Here is a 22,324-nt window from a genome sequence, read left to right as displayed (position 1 = left end):
TGACTGGAGGTGGGAGGCTGGGGGAGATGGTAACGGACTGAGACGGGGTCTTGCTGTGTAGCCTAGGCTGGCCTGGAACTCATAGATGTTCTGCCCCAGCCTCAATTCTGGGGTGACAGGTGTAGGTTGACATGCCTGGTTCAAGGCTGTTTCATAACATGACATGGCAGCCTTATGCAGTCCATTTTCAAGAAAACATCTGCTCGATGCTAGCACTGATTGCTGTAGCTTGCCAGTCGTTGTCTCAAGAACTGAGCTGTTGTGGAGATGGCCCAGTTCAGCACACAATGTGTGAGCTCTACACACTTCTGCCCGCAGCTGCCTTAGTGCAGCTGTGCCTGTGAAAAGCATGAAGCATCACAGTGAAGTGGCTCTGATGTTCTCAGCTGCTGGCTGGTGCCGTAAAACAGTGGACTCTGGGTACACACGGTGTCTTGGCTGGGCGTGTTCACCCCTCTTGTGAGAGGGTGGGAGGCAGCATTAATGGAGGGGAATGGTTGAGAGATTGGCAAGAATCGGGGTAAGGACCGACAGCTCAGAGTCTGTGGTTCTGTGGATTTATAACAAAAGAAATGCCTGACCAAGTGCCTTTGAATGTGCTGGGCCTGTGAGGGCTGCTGCATGGTGGCCGTGTCGGGCCAGCACAGGTTCCTGTCATTTGAGACTGCACAGTAGGGAAGGCTGGGTGTGTGCCCCTTCTGACTGCCCAGGCACACTTCACAGTTAAAAGATGCTTATGAGCCAGGCTGGTGGCACATGCTTTTAATCCCAGTACTAAGGGAGGCAGAGGCAGGCGAATCGCTGTGAGATCAAGGCTAGCTTGGCCTACAAAATGAGTCTAGGACAGCCAGGGCTACATAAAGAAACTCTGTCTCGAAAAACAAAAAGCAAACAAACAAATAAGAAATGCTTTTGGACTTGCAAGATGGCTGAATGAGTCAAAGTGCTTGCCACCAAATCTGACCACGTGAGTTTCATCCCTGAGGCCCACATGATGGAAGGGGAGAACTGATTCTTGCAAGGTGTTCTCTGATGTCCACATGTACTCCATGGCATACACATCACACACCCACAAAAAAGAAAATAGAAAGGAAAAAAGCTTCTCTGGGTGATGAACTGAACAGTAGATGACTGACTGCTTTTGGGGCATCCTAAAGGCCAGTTGTGTTTCCCAGCAAGTCCGTGTAGTGAAGAATATACGGGATGTGATGGTGAGTATGGCCTGTGCCTTCATCAGGACCAGTATGAGTGTGACGTGGAGACAGATGCCTAGAGCTCACTCAGAGATTAGGGTGTCCTGCAGCTGTGCCTGAGACCTGCCTCCCTGCCTGTTCTGCAGCACCGCCTGACCTCACAGCCATCCCACCTGCTCCTGTTGCTCCTGACCTTCCAGTCACACATATGTAGGCTGCTGATGCTGCTGTGGCTTAGGCAGCTGTGACAATTTTGCTGCTTGTCTGCTTCTTGTGGGAAGAGTCTTTTCCTGCTCACCACTCTGTCCCTGGGCTGGCTTCACTCACTGTCCTGACCTCAGGCTTGGTGTTAGGATTGCCCTAGATCAATGGGGGTAGTTTTAAGCATGTTTGTCAGCTGGGAGTGGTGCATGCCCTTAATCCCAGCACGCCAGAGACAGGAGAAGGCATATCACTGTGAGTTCAAGGCCAGCCTGGTCTCCATAGTAAGCTCAAGAGCAGCCAAAGCCTGTCTCAAAACAACAACAAAATAATATTGATGACAGCTTCCACGTGCTCAGGCCCTGCTGTACCCAAGATGGGTCTCAGTGCTGCAGTATGTACCATCTTTCTACATCCTGGGGAAGTACTTGAAGGTTGACGGCATCATTCTCCATGAGTGGTCAGGGGCAGGATCCAGGCAGTGCTAGTCAGCTGCCCATCGCTGTGACGGGCTGTGATTACCAAAGAACAGTCCTTTGGCTAGTGGCTACTCACCAGCAATTGGCCCTGTTTGTGGCTGTGGGACTGAGACAAATCTGAAACATGGTGGCTGGGCAGTATGGTGAAGGAGCTGCTTACTTCATGACATCCAGGAAGCAGAAAAGAAAAAGGGTCTGTGCACGAGACAGCCCTTCAACCACACATCTCCAGAGAGAGAGAGAGCTCCAACCAGGCTCAACTCCTAACAGCCATTTGCATGAACCCGTCTCTAAAACCTACTGATGAAGTTGGCACCCTTGTGATGTGATCCTGCAGTGCTGCCACCAGCTGAGGGCCAAGCCTTCAACACGGGAGACAAAGTACAGCACAGATCAGTGGTCCTGATGCAACTATACACAGATAGATCTGCCTCCGGCCTCCAAATAGCCTAGCTTAACAGTTCATTTATCTGATGGGAAAGGTGGTTTTCTGTCTGCGTCTAATGTGACTAAGTGTTGTACTAAAACAGTGGTGTGCCTTGATGGTTAACGCACGTGTCCACTGTAAGGTGGGCTTAGTGATACGTGTGTACTGTAGTAGGGTCTACTGTGACTGAGGGTCTAGCTTTGCTATCTGTATGAATGCTGTGTCCTTCTCATTTCAGTTGTGGACAACAGCAGCAACTGGGCTGTATGTGGGAAGAGCTGTGGTGTCATCTCCATGCCTGTAGCTGCCCAGGCTACTCACAGAGTACACATGGAAGTGATGCCTCTGTTTGCTGGTTACCTCCCCTTGCCTGATGTCCGACTGTTTAAGTACCTCCCCCATCACTCTGCTCATGCCTCTCAACTGGATGCTGGTAAGGAGTTTACAAAGGGCAGACCCACCTTACATAAGTATAAAGTGGGTCACGTCCTGACAACCCACCCCATGTTGGAAGTTCGGCAAGTTAGCCACTCACCGTCCAGACCCCCTGAGCATCTGAGCATAGCCTCACCCCCTCACTTGTGCGGAATCATTAGCTTAAAAGTACAGATGTAGATGTGAGGGGTTTAAAACAAAGCACAAAATCCCCAAACTGTGGGCTGCACAGTGTACTTAGTGCTGGCCTGCTGTTTCCCCAGGCCTTAGGGGAGGGCTGACTGGGGCACTGCAGTTTCTGCACAACCTGGCATCTTTCTAGGACCAAACCACAGTGTTAATTCCCAAGTGTGGTTTCTACTGAACGTAATGTGAAAGCTGTAGCAGAGCCCACTTAGAATCCATGGTAAATTCTGTATTTGAATAGGCTTTATCCTCAGTACACATTGAAAAGTTAAGACATATTTTCATGGCCAGTAGAAAATAACACCCCAAACCTAGTTTGCTCTTCTAGTTTTAAAGCCCACAGTCATCCTGTAACAGTCTGACACTCGGGCAACTCTTTTTGCATCCACACAACAGCCCAGATTGGCTTCCCCTCTCCAGGCTCACTGTGTGGTGCCTTGATCTGACTTCCTGTGTTCCACAGACAGCTGGATAGAAAACGACAGCCTGTCCGTGGACAAGCACCTGGACGACCAGCTGGACTGCAGCAGCGTGCGGAGCAGAGGCAGCACACACTCGGCTTCCAGCAGCGAACACAAAGGCTTGCCCATGCCCCGGCTCCAGGCACTGCCCGCAGGCCAGGTCTTCAACTCCAGCACTGGCATGCAGATCCTGGTCATTCCCAGTCAAGACGACCACGTCCTGGAAGTCAGTGTTACCTGACCCTGCCACGGGCCAGTGGAGCCACAGAGTGGCCGTGAGTGCACTTTAGGGATTGTGGCTGGATTGTGGTCTGTGGTAACACACTAGCTCTAACCAGACTCTGGCAGTCCTGCCTAGCTACAGACACAGCAGAGAACAGTGTCCTTCAGCCGCTCAGCGGAGTAGAGCGTCACCTCATGTTGTCTATGACACAGGATTTGTTTTCTTTTTTTCGTCCCTGACCCTGTCCCCGTGCTGGTTTCCCTAACTCATCACACCCTCCCCACGAGACTGGTCTCCTCCCACAGCCTTTCTCCTGGTAGCTCCCGTACAGCGCCATTCTGTTTCTTTCAGGTGGACCTTCAGCAGACTACAGTCTTATGGCACTGTGTGCCCTTCTGCTCACACAGCCCGGTCCCTGGGTAACTTGTGGGCCTCCTGAGGGATGGAACAGTGTCCTACACTCCAGACTCCCTAGTTATGGTTTTATAGTAACACCTTTTGGGGGCAGGGGGTGGGGTGGGAGGAAACGTAACTCCTTCTGTGCCTTGGGATGCCCGGCAGATCACAAGGTCCATCTGTAGAAGCCACATGAAAGGTACTGGGGATGACCAGAACGCAGGGAGGTATGGTGTGGAGGTGGCTTAGGTAAAAGTTCTGGACCCTCGATTCTCCCTAATATTGATTGAATATCATATGCACTTGGAATTAAATCTATATTTATTATAATTGTCGGATGTGGGGGTGAAATGTTTTCTCTCACTCTAAAGTCTGCTCATGTATTGTAGCTGTATAATTGACATCTTTTGCACCTTAAGTCTTGGAACTGAAGATGCTCCATCTGGAGTGAAGATGAGAGGGGCCTCTCTTGTGCTCTGGTCAGTCGTAAAGGACTCAGGGCCTGGAGAAGCCCCTGCTGGTCCACTGGGTTGCAGTCATACCGCACCAACGGGTTCATTTACTTTTGGTTGTAAATTTGATTGTACATATTGTTGATTTATTATTTTTAAGAGTACAGACTAACTGATGTAATGTTTGTGTATAAGTTGCACCAAAAATCAAGGACAAAATAAATGTGTGTTTGTTTTTACTAGTGTGGAAGTCATAGCTTGTAAATACATGCTGTATGTATTAAACATTTTCAGTCCTCCGAAGTGATGTATTTTTGTACACGTAAGAGTGCTCTGGATTCATTGGCGTAGCTTATGTGAGTGGAGCCCGAGAGAGAGAGCTGGAAGAGAAAGGAGCCCCTTTCAGTTGTGCTGATGCCAGGGACTGTGCTCGGACATGAGGGGCACAGGCAGCAGCCAGGAGAGCCAAGCATTTCAGTATTCAGTCTATCTGCTTTTAACTCAGAAAGGATGGTGTGATTTCCCCCCTTAAATCCTTTTCATTGGCAGGAGTTGGAGTAATCCATAAAGAAACATGGACCGGGCAGGTACACCTTTGCTCCCAGCACTCGGGAGGCAGAGGCAAGCGGATCTGTGAGCCCAAGGTCAGCCTGGTCTACAAAGCAAGTCCAGGACAGCCAAGGCTACACAGAGAAACCCTGTCTAAAAACAAACAAACAAATAAATAAATAATATACACTAATTGAAACATTTAGGAAACTTATTTTATATGCAATTTAAAACTAATAAACTTGGACAAGCTAGCTATGCAAATTAGAACTTCATACTTACCGAATGTTTACAGCCCTCAGAAATCCGTTTGCTGTCCAACTTAACAGTTGCCCTGCAGATGTTCACGTAGAAGTCTTTGAGACTTAATCCTGCCAGGCAAGCTTCCACCTGGCACTGCTGGCCTCCCTCCACTGTACTATACTGCTCCCTTTAGGGAGTGGAGTCTTATTCGGAGTTAGCCACTCCTTAGATTTTCATATTTCTGAGTTCTCTGAGTTTTCTAATTACATATATTTAGAATAAACCAAAGGGGAAATCTAAACAGTTGATGGTAGTTCTGTCATCTGGAAATAGGATGAAAACAAATCTGTCAAGGAATTCCACGCCCCCCCTTCTCTAGCCACCCAGAAAGTATATGTGTTTGTTTGTTTTCAAGATAGAGGCGTCATGAAGAGTCATCCTTGTTTCTTCTATTTGTAGAGGAGCTAAGAGGCCGTCGCCGGGTTTTGTTGTCAGGGTATGTGTAGTTTGGTGAAGATGCAGCAGGTGTAAGACATTGTGAAGAAGTGCACCAGTGTTAGCAGACAGCACATGTGGACCCAGCAGCAGGGAAAGAAAGGCAGTTTTAATTGTTGAGAATTCCATAGGCTCTCCTGTGATTGGAAGAATTGTAACTTCTGATTGTAATGTGAGAATTGTATTTAATGACTCTGGCCTACAGCCTCATTGTGCAGCCGGGAGTGGGTGCCTCTTAGTTTCACACAAGAGTAGAAATCCCATGAAGAGGAGATAACAAGGCTTCTCTTGGCTTTTTCTTTAGCATTTAAAAGAGAGTTTAATTTTAAAGATTTATTTATTTATTTTTATGTATACAATGCTCTGTCTGCATGTACATCTACAAGCCAGAAGAGGGCATCCGATCACATTGTAGATGGTTGTCAGCCACCATGTGGTTGCTGTGAATTGAACTCAGGACCTCTGGAAGAGCAGTCAGTACTCTTAACCTCTGAGCCATCGCTCTAGCCCGTGCCACTTATTATGAACGGGGCTGAACAATGTGTTTCCCTTAAGCCAGACACCTAAAATAAGCCCAACATTAAATTTTTATTTCTCATGAAGACACCCTTTCTCTGTAAGACAGCTGGCAGCTGTTCTCTGGGACTGGGTCTAGGAAAGGTGACTGATGACTTTGACACTGCAGACGTTGGTTCCATTTTCACAGTATTCTGTAATGTCAGAGTAAAGTCGCTGTACTAAGATTGTTTAAAGTGTAAGCATTAAAATTCTAAAAATACACATTTTAAGAAGAAACGCCGTTTGAACTTGGTTCTTTTGCGATGGCACGGTTACAGTCGAGTGTGCGTTGATTTGCTCGCTTTCACAGCTCTTGCTCGGGAGCCAGGAGGAGCTAGCTGCACAGCGCGACCCAGACCGCACCTCTGCTCCCCACAATCCCGCGGTCGCCACTAGCCAGTTCACAGCCGCACGGCGCCTGCGTATTGCATTGATGGCGGCGCAGAGAGGGCGGGACTTTACCAGATACTGTGCTCGCTGCCCCGCCCCGGAAGTGCGCGCTTTGCGCGCCGGAAGTAGTCCGGGTTCCGGAAGTGGTGCGGGCAAGACGCCGCACGTGTGGCTGCAGGATGAAATTCGCTTACCGGGTGAGCGGCGGGCCGGGCAGAGGCAGTGGGATGGCGAGGAAAGGTTCCGAGGACGCGGGAGAGACCTAGGTCGTTGGCATTTCGGCAGCCTGTGGGAAGCATTAGTGGATCGGCCCATCGCAAGCTCTTGCTCCTTTCCCGGTCACACTGAAGCCCCGGCTCCCTCCAGACTAGGTCCCTACCCAGCCCTGTCCTCACTCATCTTCTCAGGAAATACAGCAGTGGCTGCTGAAGAGCCCTTAACAAATCTTTAGCCACATACAGCTCCCCCTAACAGGGCCGCCAGTCCTTGGAGTAATCTCGACAGCATGCCTCGGACTGGTTAGCGCCAAGCTCTGCCTGGTGTTGCCTCGTTGCATGGCTGTCCACCTACAGCCCAGGCTGACTCCCGCCTTACGTTTCAGCTCAGGAAATCCCTCTAAGCAGCTGCCTGGCTGCACTGCTGGGCTTTGCTGTGTTTCGACATTAGTTTTATTGCCTATGTGTCATTTCTGTGTGGACATAGAACGCACAGGTACAGGTGTCTGCACTGAGCTGTTGCCTGCTTGATGGTGATGCTTGATTTGATCATTGAATGGATAAACGAGGCGGGGGGGGGGCACTGATACATAGCGCTGTTTGGTGTGGCGAGCACCTCCTGGAGCGCCCTAGTCACCAAGTCAGCTTCTCTTGGAATGTGGCAAACGCCTCCTGTCTTGGGAGTTTCTTACCCTTTGTGGGAACCATGGGCTCCTGAAAATTAAGTTGGATCCCTCTGTAGGTCAAGTACTTACCCAGAGTCCTGTCACCATTTTAAGGAGTTGACACTGTCTTCTTTGTGTTAAGACTGATGCATTTTCTTTGCAGTTCTCGAATTTGTTGGGTACTGTGTATCGGTGTGGAAACTTAAATTTCACATGCGATGGAAATTCTGTTATCAGCCCTGTGGGAAATAGAATCACAGTGTTTGACCTTAAGAAGTAAGTATGGAGGAGCAATGTTGACAGTGACAGCTGTAGCCTGCACATGAAGGCTAGCCGTCCGGTTTGGTGGCTTGCAGGACTATTAGAGTATCACTGGTCATGGTAGAGTTGCCTGCTGGGATCCCCATTTCTCATTCTAGTATCTAGGATACCAACATTACTCTTAAAGGGAAAGGAAAAGACACGTGCATTTTGGCTATTGCCTGGCAAGGGACCCTACCTCTTCTGTGGAGGAGTGGCAGGTCGGAGGGTTATCTCCGACTGCCCTAGACCCTCCCTCAGTAGCCCCGAAGGTTCCTGGCTTCCCTGCAGAGAGGTAACACCCAGAAGGGGCAGCTTGGCATCTGGGTGTCCGGTGGGTGAGTCCCAGCAAATGGACTACTCCTTTCTTGTCTGACTGAGGATGACTCAAGCCCTGCCTGGACTGTGAGCAGCTGTGGGCCGACCCGCTGGCTCAGCAATAAGACCCTCCATCTCTCTGGTCACTGTACCTTCTCTCCTGCTGCTTCAGTCAGTTGGCTAGCACTGGGCCTCTGTTTCAGACTCTGTAGGATGGGGCAGCACTGAAGCCTCCTCTGCCTGCTGGTGATGCTAGGGGGAGGAGCATTACAGGGTCCAGTCGGGTAAACAGCATCTCAGGGGCTTTATAAGCCCCCGGCCCAGTCACACCCTGCTTTTTCTTCTTCTTCTTCTTCTTCTTCTTCTTCTTCTTCTTCTTCTTCTTCTTCTTCTTCTTCTTCTTCTTCTTCTTCCTTTCTATCCACTTTCCCATTTCTTTAAGAACGTACCGCTTTTGCAAGTGTGCTTCTGTTCTCTTGCCAGACTCAGAAGGGTCAATGCCAAGCCAACCTGCAAGGGTAGGGAATGAACTCTAGTATAAGGGGCCCAATGGCAGGAGAGCTAGCTGCTAGCCTAAGTCCAGCCCTGTTTCCTTGTCTGGGTGCACAAGACCAACTGTGCCCTGGGTCTTTTTTGTGTGTGTCTGTGTGTTCTCAGCAACAGATCCGATACATTACCTCTGGCCACTAAGTACAACATCAAGTGTGTGGGCCTGTCTCCAGATGGTCGCCTTGCCATCATCGTTGATGAAGGTATTTGAACTCCCTGTGGGCAGGCGCTGGGGTGGCCCCGCGTCCCGTGTGCTGTGTGACAAGGACATGCCTAGGGTCCAGCTCAACTTGACAGCGTGGGCGCAGGCAGTCCATGTCCCAGTGCAGACATGCATCTTCCTGCATTTCCATGGTGCATGTGAGACAAGTGTGCCATGTGTGGGGTCAGGCGGCCACAGTCTCACTTGGACCTCTTGCAGGGGGTGATGCTCTGCTAGTCAGCTTGGTCTGCAGGTCGGTGCTACACCACTTCCACTTCAAGGGTTCAGTGCACAGCGTCTCCTTCTCCCCTGATGGCAGGTAAGAGCATCTGGGTGCTGCCACGGATGCCACCCAGATGGATACAGGGCACCGGTCTCGGGCCAGCTGTTGTTGGTCCCCCTGTTTCACCTGTGACCCTGTTCCTTCTGCAGAAAATTTGTCGTTACGAAGGGCAACATTGCTCAAATGTACCATGCCCCTGGAAAGAAGCGGGAATTCAATGCATTTGTTCTGGACAAAACCTACTTTGGGCCCTATGATGAGACCACATGCATCGACTGGACAGATGACTCCAAGTGAGGCTGGGGGACACCCTGGGTCATCTCTCCCCGGAGAATGCGGACTCCTTCCCATAGCTGTGGCTACATTTTAAAACGTACCGTGAGCTCTTCTTGTAGTTTGGTGCAGCCTCCAACAGCAAGCCTGCGCTCTGGCTCAAAGCGAGCTCTATAATGTCCTTCCTTCTCCTGCTCACTACTCGAAACCTCCTAATAGAATCTTTGTAAGAAATAAGGGTTCCCGTTGAGTTTGTCAAGAACATCCAAGCCCGCTATGCTATCTTGGGAGCTGCTGCTGAGGCCTGGGTCCCACCTCATGCACTGTCTAACTGTCCTTAGGGGAGAGGTTGGTGGTGGTCATGGGACCTCTCTTGTTCCTGCACCCTGGCCATGGTCCAGCAAGCACAGAGCTGGAACTGCATGTCGGTGTCCCGCCGTAGCATGCTGCCTTCGCTTAGCAGCGAGCCCGCCCCGTGCATCTGACTGTGTATTGTTACTAGAGTGTCTTGCATTAGAGTCTCAGGCCGCAGCTAGGACGGAAAGAGTCAGCTCCCATACCCAGGAAGACCCACAGTCATAGGCTGACTTGTCCTCTAAGCCCCCCTAAGGACCTCAGTGGTCTCTCAGTTCATTCAGAGGGAGGCTGTGATGGCCACAGCAGTAGCAGCACCATCATGAGCCCCAAGCAAGTGTCTCTGTTCCAGGTGCTTTGTGGTTGGAAGCAAAGACATGTCCACCTGGGTGTTCGGAGCTGAGCGCTGGGACAACCTCATCTACTATGCCCTCAGCGGACACAAGGACGCCATTGTGGCCTGCTTCTTTGAGTCCAACAGCCTGGATGTACGTCCCTTGCCTACAGTTCTTAGCCCATCAGTCTGAGCCTCCGTGAGGCTGCCTCTGGGTTGCTTGAGGATCTCTCAGGACTAGCCCTGGCCACTGCACATGGGGGGGGGGGGGCTGGCTTGGTGGAACTGGACTCCAAATGCCAAACTGGAACGGGCACCTGATACAAGTGCCCGGGCATCAGGTGAGTGGCCCGTTTCCAGCCCAGGTGCTTGCTTCTCTTGCAGCTGTACTCGCTCAGTCAAGATGGAGCCCTGTGTGTGTGGCAGTGTGACACACCCCCTGAGGGCCTGAGGCTAAAGGCACCGAGAGGCTGGAAAGCAGACATCCTTCAGAGGGACAAGGAAGAAGAAGAGGAAGATGAAGAGGAGGGGAGCCAAGACACCACCATCCGCGGGAAGGCCATGCCAGCCGAGCAGGAGAGGGTTGGGAAAGTGAAGTACTCGCGACTGGCCAAGTAGGTCCCCAAGGCTCAGTGTCCTGAGTGTGTTCTCCTCCTGAAGTAGGGACTCTTGGGGACTCTTTTACTGTATACGGAGGCTGGCCGTCGACCCCTGAGAGCAGAAGCAATAGCTGTGGGTAGCCATGCCTCAGCACAGCCTGCCCTGTTGGGAATGTTTCAGTCTTCACTTATTTGGCACTCACTGTGTGCTGGGCTCTGGCCTTGGCCCTGGGAGCATATCACCAGGTTTCCATTTGAGAGGTGTGGAGGGACATGTTGGGCGGCCCTGGCACTGTGGTGGAGCTCTGGGCAAAGGAATAGTGCCCACAGTCAGCTCTGTTTTGAAGATGCCTGGCTTTGTAATGGAGCCACTGTCCTGGGTAGAGGAGGACAGGAGCTAGGAGGGAGGCCACTATGGCAGCTAGACTGGAGGAGGACAGTGTGAGGGATGGGAAAGAGCTCTACCTTGTCGGGCAGAGGTGGAAGAGAAGATCTGGATGGACTTAAAGTCCCTGGGAAACCTCAGGGTGTCGCAGACAGAGTCAGGACACAGACCAGGATAGGGTGTGCTTGGCCTCTCTCTAGTGGGAGAACACCCACAGGGGGTGTGGACAGGTACCAGTGTAGAAAGAAGGAGTCTGCCGTGGGCAGTAAGGAAAAGACTGGTGTGGAACCTGCAAAGAAGACTCAGGTCTGGGTAGGTCTGGATCGCCTCACCCAAAGGCAGAGGTGCTTCCGCGGCCACCTTCATGTGCAGATAGGGCCCGCTGCAGAAGGCGGACAAGCTAGGAGGGAGCAGTGGGCCTGGCAGCTGCACCTTGCTCCCTGTGTGCCCCTGGCCCAATCTGGGTGAGAGTGGAGACCCCACCCCGTGTTCTCCCCTGTGCTCTGTCTGTTAATCCAGGTACTTTCTGAATAAAGAAGGAGACTTTAACAACCTGACGGCTGCTGCTTATCATAAGAAGATCCATCTCTTGGTCACGGGTTTTGCTTCTGGAATCTTCCATCTGCATGAGCTCCCGGAGTTCAACCTCATCCACTCCCTGAGGTGAGTCTGGCTGACTGGGGGTGCTTCTGTGTGTGTGCAGTGACGTCCATCCAGGGCGAATGTGTCTGTAGGCCAGCTTCCCGCCAACCTCTGTGCCCTATACGTCAGCCACAGGTGTCCATCCCGGTGCGAGAGGTGGGGCTCCTGTTTCTGTCCTTGGTCTTTTCATTCCATTCTTCATCTTAGGAACACAGGGAGTGTTAAAGTGCTTGGTCCCTCCAGGGACTGCAGGCAGGTTGCCAGCGTATAGGGACCTGGGCTCTCTCAGGGAAGAGGGGTGCAGCGATGGGCGGGATGGCCGCCCTTGTTCACCCTGCCCTCCCTGTGCTCTTGTCTGCTCAGCATCTCCGATCAGAGGGTTGCGACGGTTGCCATCAACAGCTCTGGGGACTGGATCGCCTTTGGCTGCTCAGGTTGGTTTCCTTGCCCAGCCTAGAAGGGGAACTTCCATCCAAAAGCTGACCTGAAGTCTAGCCTTGGGGCAAAGAGCCTGCTGAAGCCCTCACAGTGACCTCGTGAGGCCCCAGAGGGCCACACTGTGCTTTCTGTAGTAGAAGCCAGCTTCCCTGGGGAAAGGGGCTTCCCATAGCCCGTTCTGAGCAGAAGCGCAGGCCTCCAGGTGGTGTGTGTGGCAGGAGATTCACTGGAGGCCACAGATCTTTTGAGGCTCAGCTCCCCATACATTTCAGCCTCCAGTGGCCCTTTGGGATTGGCGTGCAGCAGGTCCCCACATCCCTGTCTCTAACCCTGAACATGGCCTTTGCTCCAGTCCATCCTCCTTCGGGGCTCCAGGTGCTGGGGCCATTGCCCGTGCCCTGGGCTGCCTTAGGCCTATGCTTTAGTGAGTGCTCAAGATGAGTCTAGCCCTGGCTGACTCATTGCGGGAGATGTTGGGGGCACCCTGTCCCATGCTTTCCTGTGCCCACAGGCCTGGGCCAGCTGCTGGTGTGGGAATGGCAGAGCGAATCCTACGTGCTCAAGCAACAGGGGCATTTCAACAGCATGGTGTCACTGGCCTACTCCCCCGATGGCCAGTATATCGTCACCGGTGGGGATGATGGCAAGGTGGGCACTGGGCTTCCCTGGGCTGAGCTGTGGGTAGGCCAGGTGGATGGAGGTTTGGTCTCGGTTTCTCGGGTTAACAGCCCCAATGGGCCCCTAAAAGACTTCAGCCATTTGATGAACTTTGAATGGAAAGGGTCCAGGTGTTCCTGTTTCTGCAAGAGTTACAGCGCTCTCTGGGTCTACCTCAGGCCACATTCACCCTTGGTTAAAACTCCCACTGTCACCCTCACACACTCCCCATCTCCACCCAGAGGTGACAGGAGCTGTGGGGGGCAGGTGATCGCTCCAGGCATTACCTGGGTTAGCCACTACACATGTGTGTGAGGCGGCATGGACAGGGTCTGGGGTGGCTGTATTCACGGCTTCCATTATTCACGGCTTCCATGTGTTCCCACTATAGGTCAAGGTGTGGAACACCCTTAGTGGCTTCTGCTTTGTCACTTTTACGGAGCATTCCAGCGGGGTCACTGGTGTAACGTTCACCACCACTGGCCATGTTATTGTCACTTCCTCCTTGGATGGCACCGTGAGAGCATTTGACCTTCACAGGTGAGTTCCCACCTCCAAGCACTAGGGCTCCAGTTCTGGTGTAGACAGAACATTCAAGAGGTACAAGTGTTTGAGCCAATCATAGTGGGCCTGTAATGCCAGCACTCTGGGAAACAGAGGCAAGCAGACCTCTGAGTTTGAGGTTAGCCAAGGCTACACAGAGAAACCCAGTCTTAGGGGGAAAAAAGAGGTTCAGGTGTGTGCTGAGACTACCTTGACCTTATTTTTGTTCAGGTACCGGAATTTCCGCACCTTCACTTCTCCACGCCCCACACAGTTCTCCTGTGTGGCTGTTGACTCGAGTGGGGAAATTGTCTCTGCAGGAGCGCAGGACTCCTTTGAGATCTTTGTGTGGTCCATGCAGACAGGCAGACTTCTTGATGTAAGAGCAATCTGGCTCCCTAGACCCCGTACGTAAGGTGCTAGTTAGCAGGTGGGCAAAGCTATCCCTGCTTTCTAACTTGGAAACCCAGTGCAGTGGCTGGGGGTGTGGGCCCGCGGTGCAGAGCAGACCGAGAACTCCATGTAACAGCAGTTAACGGAGGGTTCGGCCTGGCCTCCAGTGCTTCCCGCACTCCCAGGTTACAGCCTGCGTTCCCACATGAGCCTCTGATCCTCTGCCTCTCCAGGTTCTCTCTGGCCACGAGGGGCCCATCAGTGGCCTTTGCTTTAACCCAATGAAGTCCATCCTGGCCAGTGCCTCTTGGGACAAGACCGTGCGCCTGTGGGACATGTTCGACAGTTGGAGAACCAAAGAGACCTTGGCTATGACCTCTGACGGTGAGCTGTGCTGTGATGTGCAGACAGGGACCATGGCAAGAGCTGTTGTTCTGTCACCATCCAGCCTTGGTCTTCTCTTGTGTGTCTGTGTTTCCTTGATCCTTGTGTGTTAGACAGTGAGCTCAGTTGGAGGTGAGAATGGTGCTAGACACCCCACCCCCACCCCACTCCTACCCCACCCCACCGCACCCCAACTCCACCCCCAAGACCCAGCAGCTCAGCAGCCCCCAAGGTTGGTGGCCTGAGCAGAGAGAACTGGTCGTTTAGTCCACTGTCCAGCTGCATCAGGCTGGGAGCCCTGAGGCTTCTGTCATTGCTCTCTGTTGCCTTCCAGAGCTGCCTTTGAGCTAAGCTGCTGAGTCCATGGGAGTGCCAGGAACGGGCTGTTCTGCAGGGAGACCTGTGTGCCCCTCTTGCTCCAAATCTGGCCATAGCTCCTGTCACCCGCAGGATAAGCACACTGCAGCCCTGAGGCTGTCACCCTGTGCTGCCTCTGGATAGTCTTGGTTGTGACTCACCTGCAACCTGGCCTTTGTGTCTAGGTAGCCCCAAGCCCCCTATGCATCACCAGTGGCGCTGGTTTATTCCTGCCTGGGCTGTACAGCACTCTTGCTTCCGGGGTTGGCGCTGCTCCCTGTACACCTTGGTGTTCTCCAGTCTCCTGGGCCTGATGATGGTCTCTCTCTAGCCCTGGCTGTAGCTTTTCGGCCTGATGGTGCAGAGCTGGCTGTGGCCACGCTGAATTGCCAGATCACCTTCTGGGACCCTGAGAATGCTGTACAGATGGGCTCCATTGAGGGCAGGCACGACCTCAAGACGGGCAGGAGGGAACTGGACAAGATCACAGCCAAACATTCGGCGAAGGGCAAGTGAGTGTCAGCTCCCCGGCAGGGGTAGGGCGCAGCCAGCATGGGCACAAAGCCCTCTGCCAGCCTGTTTGTTAAATGCGTCTGAGACTGCCTAGTCCCTAGTGGGAGGTAGGTGGGACCCAAGCCTCAATTGGAAAGAGGGTTTTCTGAGGTCCATGCAAGCCCGCATGGTACCCAACGAGGAGGTGCTGTGAATTTGCTGAGTTTAACGTGTGTGGGGAAAGAGTGCTCCACTTGACAAGCCGTTGCCGGCAACCTGGTGTATGGCAGACCCCACAGAAAAGCTAAGGCTGACAGCACATGGGCTTCCCAACTGGAACCATGTAGTTCTGGACTAATTCTGGGCTGATGGGAGTGGGCCCCTCAGGTGGTACCCTCTAAGAGAGGAAAGGCATGGGTAGGTGTGGTTTGGGGGGTCACACGTCTGGCTGCTTTGCTGAGGTTGGCTGGGAACCTTGAGCAACCCTAGTGTGAGAGGTGTTTGCTGGGCCCTGGGTGTCACCGTGGTCCTTACCTGCTCCAGGAGGCTTTTGAGCCCACGTGTCAAAGTCCTTGGTGCTTCAGAGTCCGTGTCTTCCACCCAGGGCCTTTACCACCCTGTGTTATTCTGCGGACGGACAGAACATCCTGGCGGGAGGCATGTCTAAGTTCGTGTGCCTTTACCACGTCCGGGAGCAGATCCTGGTGAAGAGGTTTGAGCTTTCCTGCAACCTCTCCCTGGACGCCATGGAGGTAAGGGGTGGCACTGGCCTTTTAGAAGGTGCTTTGGCTCCACGGGCCTTGACTGGGCCAAGATGTCAGCCCAGAGACTGTGGCTATGGCAAAGCAGGAAGATCATACTAGCCTGATTGTCCAGAAGAGGCCCCACCCCCAGGGCCCGACGTCTTCCCCACCTGTGGGACTGATAACTCCCTGCTTAGGTTGCTTGGAGGAAGGAACATTCGGTATAACTGGCAGGTTTATATATGGCTCCTTCAGAGCTCTGGAAGGAACAAAGAGAACAAGGCAGGTTTTGGCCAGGCACAACTTTCTGCCTGTCCCTGTCCCTTCTGTTCAGCCCCGGCATTACAAGGCTGTGTGTCCTCACTTCAGTCTGTGGCCTAAGCCCTCCTTAAACTCAGTTTGCCTCAGGAATATGAGTGCGGCCTCTGAGCATGCCTGTAGCTGCCAACTGCTGCGCCGCGCGCACGCGTGTGTGTGTGTGTGTGTGTGTGTGTGTGTGTGTGTGTGAGAGAGAGAGAGAGAGAGAGAGAGAGAGAGAGAGAGAGAGCGAGAGAGTGCTCCATGCTCCACATTGCCAGCACACGTAGGTCCTTACATGTCCTCTTCTCCCCATGTGAGTGGTGAGTGGCAGGCTCTGAGGGAAGGTTCTCCAGGTAGAGGCCACATGTCAGGTCCTTCTTAAGGCCTGGTTGGTGATGTGGGCAACAGCGAGGTGACGGCAGCTCCTACTGTTCTAGGAATTCCTGAACCGAAGAAAGATGACAGAGTTTGGCAACTTGGCACTCATTGATCAAGACGCCGGGGAAGAGAATGGGGTCGCGATTCCCTTGCCAGGTGTAAGGAAAGGTGAGCAGAGGGCCCTGCCCTGCCCACCACTCACTTTGGTTGGCAGCACTGCTGCTCCCTCGCAATGAGGTGTCTGGCTGTTCCTGCATCATGGCATTTTGCTGGAACCTGGAATGCCTGGGCTGCTTCAGATGGAAGGAACATGTGTTTGCTCCAGAGGCTCAGTGCTAGGGGCCGCCCAGAACTCAGGTGGACCACCCCAGTAAACGTGACTCCAAAAGCTGGTGTGCCTAAATTTATGAGGGTTTTTTGCCTGGACCAGCCCGACCTACCTGGGCTGGGCAGAGACCTCTGAGCCAGAAGAGCTGTCAGCTAGCCAGTGGATGAGCTCCGGAGCTCACGCTTCAGGCCTTTGCAGTGATGCCCAGCTCCATGAGGCTGCTCTCCTCCTGAACACTGGGAACGCTATTCTTTGTGGGTCCCTGTGCCCACCCTGGGGCAGCACAGTAGTGTACTTGAGGGCTGGCCTCAGGGTGCTCAGTCAGCTAAGTACAATTGTTTTTCCTCACCAGGTGATATGAGTTCTAGACACTTCAAGCCTGAAATCAAGGTGACTTCTCTGCGCTTCTCTCCCACTGGTGAGCCTGGATAGCCCTCATTAGCTGGTGCTGATGCTGATAGGCATCAGGGCCTTTGTTCCCAGGAGCAAGGGCAGTGTTGAGCTGCTGGCGACTCTGGGCATTGCTGGCCTGTGAGTAGGAAATGACTGGCCACATGTTTGCCCTGGCTCTTGAGGTGTACAGCTGTGACATTCCGTATCCACCATGTTGAGCTTTAGTTGCAGCCTGGGCCTGCTCTTGGGGGGTTGGGGAGGAGGGGGGCATTGAGGTGCCCTTTCTAGGACGCCAACTCTCAGTACCTCAGCTGTTGCTAGTGCCTTTCCTGTCCTGCGTCTATCCCTCAGTGTGTTCAAGAGTCTGCCTAGGCCTGAACCAGCGCTCTGCAGCACTAGTGGAGGGGACAGGGTGAGGTATGCTGTGTCGTCATCCTGTACCAGACACATTTGGAGATGATCACCCCTACATCCCACTTCCCACTGTGAGAGGTAGACCAGCTGTCCAAAAAGCATAGCCTGAGGCCCAGATCTGGCTCATCTGTCCTGTCTCACTGTTCTGTAGGTTTGTCTGAGATAGAAGTACTGTTTATTACGCCCAGTGTGTGGTTGCACCCTGGATGTGGGTACCTTGAGCAGCTGTGGCACAAACTGTATGGCCAGCCATCAAGGCTCTATGTATGCCGCCCCTCCTCCCCTGGTCTGGAAAGCCCACCGACTCCTGAAGTAGCCAGAGGAAATGGGCGTCTGTGTTCTGGCGGGGCAGCTGCAGCCCTGGAAAAGGATCTGCCAGCAGCCTGTTGATAGCTGCTCTGAAGTGAGGGGTAAATGGGCTTTCGAGTTTTGAGGAAGCCGCTTTGCTGCTTGCTCCACAGGGCGCTGCTGGGCGGCCACCAGCACAGAGGGGCTTCTCATCTTCTCCCTGGATGCCCAGATGCTCTTCGACCCCTTTGAGCTGGACACCAGTGTGACCCCCGGGCGGATCCGTGAGGCGCTACGGCAGAGGGACTTTACCCGGGCCATCCTCATGGCCTTCCGGCTCAATGAGAGAAAACTGGCACAGGAGGTCCTGGAGGCTGTGCCACAGAATGAAAGTAAGCCAGGAGCACCAGCCCCAGTGTGTTAACGCAGACAGCTGCAGGTGTCCCCGCTCCGCTCTTCCTGGTCGCTTCCGTGCAAACTGAGCGCACCTCTTTTTCTTCTTGCAGTTGATGTTGTCAGCGCTTCCCTTCCTGAGCTGTATGTGGAGAAAGTGCTTGAGTTCTTGGCTGCCTCCTTTGAAGTTTCTAGACACCTTGAATTCTACCTTCTATGGACACAGAAGTTACTTATGTCACATGGACAGCGGCTGAAGTCCAGGTATAGAGTGGGTTCCCCCTTGCTCGTAATCTGTGGGCCAAGTAACCCAGCCACGTGGTCATAGCCACAGAGAAGCTTTCTCCATATGTGCACACACACTCACGGTGGCTCCTTTTCCAGGGCGGGACAGTTGCTGCCTGTGGTCCAGTTTCTTCAGAAGGGCCTCCAGCGGCATCTGGATGACGTTTCCAAGCTGTATGTGCCTTGGGCTGGTGGGCAGGGTAGGGCTCACGTGGTTGGTTCTGGTCAGGGTTGCTCGCCGTGGTGGCTGGTTTGGGGGCAGAATATTCCAGTCTCAGAGGCGCAGGTTCTGCCATCTGCTGGGTGTTCTCTGGGTGTTATCATTACCTCTGGGTGTGACTGACTCTAAATGAGGACACCATGAACTCTTGTCACAGTTGGACAGGTGGAGGTGGCACATGCCTGAGGCGTAGTAAGAGCCCTTCACCCTGGGCATGGACACTTGGCAATTATAGGACCAGGCAGCCTGGCTTGGACTCCTGCGTCACTCCTGTGGGCAGTGAGAGGTGGCCACAGGTGTTGGGGTCAGTTAGGCTGGATTTCTGGGATCTGGCCAGTGTGTGCAGGGCTTTCCCTGGTGCGGCAGCAATGGGAGAGTATAACTACAGTGCCTGGGACAGTGCTAGCTGGAATGACCCAATGTGCATCCTTAAGCCTCCTCCTCCAGGTAGTTTTTGGTGGCCTGTGTATCACATGTTCCCAGCTGATCTATCACAAAGCAGTTACCATGTGCCCTGGCCAGGTTTAGAACATCCTTTGCTGCTAGTCTCTCCATAAAGGGTCCCTGAGAGAGGCTGATACCTGGGCACTGGGATCCCCATAGTCCTCCTGATGATCTTTATAAAGCTTCTCCGTGTCTAGAGCAAGCCCTTCCTTCTCATGCCCTTTGTTTCCTAGAGTCGTGCCCGGCTGCAGGAAGACAGACTGGTGTTAAAGATGGCTGTGCTAAGGCGTGGGGCTGCTTAGGTGGTGCATGGTGCCTAGCTATTCCCTGGCTGGTGCATCCATCACTCCACATCTCCACGAGAGAGCACTCTTGCCGGGTGTGGAGGCACGCCTGTAATGCCAGCAGTCAGGGAGGCAGAGGCAGGCAGATCACTGAGTTCGAGGTCTACAAAGTCCAGGACAGCCAAGGCTACTTAGAGAAACCCTGTCTCAAAAAACAAACCGAGAGAGAGAGAACTTTTGGCTTTGGCTCTCCATCTCCTTCTCTGAGACTTGCTTATGGTCTGGTTTGATGGCCAAGGCGCTGCATGACTGGCTTTATGTAGGTCTGCGAGGCAACCATGTGTAGATAGCCATGGTAGAGGTACAGGATGCATCTGTTCCTGTCTACTGGGTTCTGCCTTTACCTACGGCTGTGGGAGATAAGGTCTGAGGTTTCCCCTTTGTCCTGTGAATATGGAGACTCAGCCCCCTGGCTCTGTAGATGGCTGTATGGAAGGGCCAGCAAGGAGAACAGTCCAGATGCTGCACTACACTGGGTGGAACAGGAACTGAGTTAGCCTGAGAGAGGAGGTGATAATTTTTGGGAGCAGTTGCATCCAGTCCTGCTGGTGTGGGCGGGTGGGATGCTTGTGCTGACCTAATGTCCTCTGTCCCCAGCTGTGACTGGAACCGCTACAACATCCAGTATGTCCTGGCAGTCTCCAAGCAGCGGGGCGTGAAGCGCACCCTAGAGCCTTCAGACAAGGAGGAGGACACAGACGCATCTGATGAGGACAGTCTGCATCTACTCGGGGGAGCTGCAGGCCGAGAAGAGGAGGAGATGCTGGTGTAGGACACCGCACCTCACAGCCTGACTGGCTGATTGGAGAAGGAACCACTGGGACCCTGGGCCCAGGAAGTGGGTGGTGCTAGAAGCCCCAAGACCCTGCAGCAGGGACTCTTCCTGTAAGACTGCACATGCCACCATGAGGCAGCAAGCCAGCCTCCCGGGTCCAGGACCAGGATGGACACATGTGTGCCATAGGCCCAGAATGCTGGTGCTGTGGGTGATCCTGCACATAGACTTTCTGAGAAGTGGGCAGTTTCACAAGTGTAGACTTGGAGACTTCCTATCAGCTATTTATATTTTTAATACGGACATCTAATACCAAACTTGGAGTTGAAAGATGAACTTTTTTCTTTTTTAATGTGAGGACTTTGCTTCTCAACTTTGACTTTCTAATGTTAGTAATGTGTCCTGGGTGAGACATTGTCTTCAAGTAGATGAGAGCGAATGACCTGTGGCCCGATCATCCACATGTAGACAAGAGGCAGCGTGTGCTGGGCTGATCCGGAAAGGCTGGCCAGGGAAGCTTGTACAGATCTTTGCCAATATGTACAAGTTATGTGGAGAGGGGACAGTCCCGCCATGCCAGAGTGGTGCTTTACCTATACTTCCTGTGCATGTGGTTGGCCAGGCCCAGCGTGTCACTCACCAGTGAAGTGGCCCACAGGCACCAACTGTCATGCTGATAGCTGCCCATCGGCCTCTGTCCATCCAGGCTACAGGAGTGGATCTGTGTGACACCTGGTGTACTGAGAGCCATTGCTGTCACAGCATCATCACACTCAGGGAACACCATGACCTGATCTTGTCCTTGTTGCCTGGAATCCACTCAGGCTTGAACACGGAACATGGAGAGAAGGTAGAGCTTAGCCTGGTGTCACCAGGACCCTGGCCTCCCAGACAGGCCATCGCTTGTTGTGGTGCCATATTGTGGTTCATATCTGCAGTGACGAATATAATTTATGAAGCCTTACCATTTTTGTCTGTATGTGGTGCTTAATGCAGACCTGACAGCCTGGGGGGAATGGCAGGCAAGTAGTGCTGAGCTACACTTAAGCCATCACCCATCTCTCACACGTTTAGTTATACCAGGAACAGGGCTCACAGTCACCATGCCCATCTGCACCTCTGTGGATAGCCAGTCGCAAATTGCTGGACACTGCAGTGAGTAGGTGTGCACTGACTACTGGTGTCAGCTGAAACTGGATCGTGCCCTGGCTCCCAATACCCACTCCTATGCTCCCTGCGTTCGCGGACTACACTGTGCACCTCAGGCCTCTCCCCATCATGTGTCTCCTAAGTGCCATCTTAAGATGGAAACATCCAGCAGCTGATTTCTGGAACGCCATGGTCAGCATCAGGAGCTCAGAGAAGCCAGGACACCTTTGACAGCTTTCACAGTGGCAAGGGAGAGGCAGTAAAACCTTGTGAGCTTTCTGGTTATTATCCCAGTAAACAAATGTAACGACAGCCACCACATCATGTTAAAAAGTGAAAAGTGAAAAGCGGGCCAGAACCTTGGCCAGTTAGGCTGCAGGGGAACCCAGAGCAGGTGCAGCTATAATTGTCCTGTCAGAGCGAGGTGCTTGCTGGGACCCCAGTATTTGGGAGAACTACACTTAGTTTACTGGCATTTTTAGTGACTGCATAGGCTGGAGCTTCAGTAGGCAGTCGGGATGGCCTTCGCCAAGAAGAGTGCCCTTCAAGCACTAACTAGGCAGGTTAGGCCCAGCCACGGAAGGCCTGTCGGGCAGTGCTAACCTGGCAACTACTCCTGCGCATGCTTGCCCTGGTCTTCTCAAACTGGGAAGGGGCGTGTCCCGCACTCGGCCAGTCATTGGGCAGGTGCAGACCAGAGGCCCCACCTATCCGCTGGTTCTCTCCATAGCGGTGTGTAGTGGTTCCCAGACTCCGCCGAGCACTGCGCAGGCGCGTCCCGCGCACCAGCGGACGGGCT

At 53.1% G+C, this 22,324-nt stretch overlaps 2 protein-coding genes across 4 annotated transcripts in view; both read left to right on the top strand.

The window, feature by feature from the left end:
* TRAPPC10 (trafficking protein particle complex subunit 10) overlaps positions 1-4,756 on the top strand; it is a 58,703-nt gene extending 53,947 nt beyond the window's left edge. For 2 of the 3 annotated variants that reach the window (XM_084752458.1, XM_084752460.1), the window contains 2 exons: positions 2,539-2,733; positions 3,385-4,756. In XM_084752458.1, the coding sequence (XP_084608584.1) occupies positions 2,539-2,733; positions 3,385-3,623 (434 nt within the window). In that variant the 3' untranslated portion in view covers positions 3,624-4,756. The remainder of the gene's footprint in view (positions 1-2,538; positions 2,734-3,384) is intronic. The other variant, XM_084752459.1, reaches the window with a different exon arrangement.
* Positions 4,757-6,787: 2,031 nt separating this feature from the next.
* On the top strand, positions 6,788-21,329 carry PWP2 (PWP2 small subunit processome component). Its single transcript, XM_084753353.1, has 21 exons — positions 6,788-6,885; positions 7,732-7,844; positions 8,844-8,938; positions 9,157-9,256; positions 9,370-9,513; positions 10,200-10,335; positions 10,566-10,795; positions 11,685-11,828; positions 12,171-12,241; positions 12,757-12,893; positions 13,294-13,442; positions 13,677-13,824; positions 14,072-14,222; positions 14,911-15,091; positions 15,676-15,823; positions 16,552-16,660; positions 17,173-17,238; positions 18,089-18,307; positions 18,422-18,572; positions 18,693-18,767; positions 20,199-21,329. Exons 1-21 carry the CDS (start codon positions 6,868-6,870, stop codon positions 20,371-20,373), a joined length of 2,760 nt encoding a protein of 919 aa, XP_084609479.1. The 5' UTR covers positions 6,788-6,867; the 3' UTR covers positions 20,374-21,329.
* Positions 21,330-22,324: the final 995 nt, after the last annotated feature.

The sequence above is a fragment of the Acomys minous genome, assembly GCF_964271855.1.
Source record: "Acomys minous genome assembly, chromosome: 13".
In the NCBI taxonomy this organism is placed as follows: domain Eukaryota; kingdom Metazoa; phylum Chordata; class Mammalia; order Rodentia; family Muridae; genus Acomys; species Acomys minous.
Note: the sequence above shows the minus strand (reverse complement) of the source record. Positions and strands in the feature narration are given on the sequence as shown.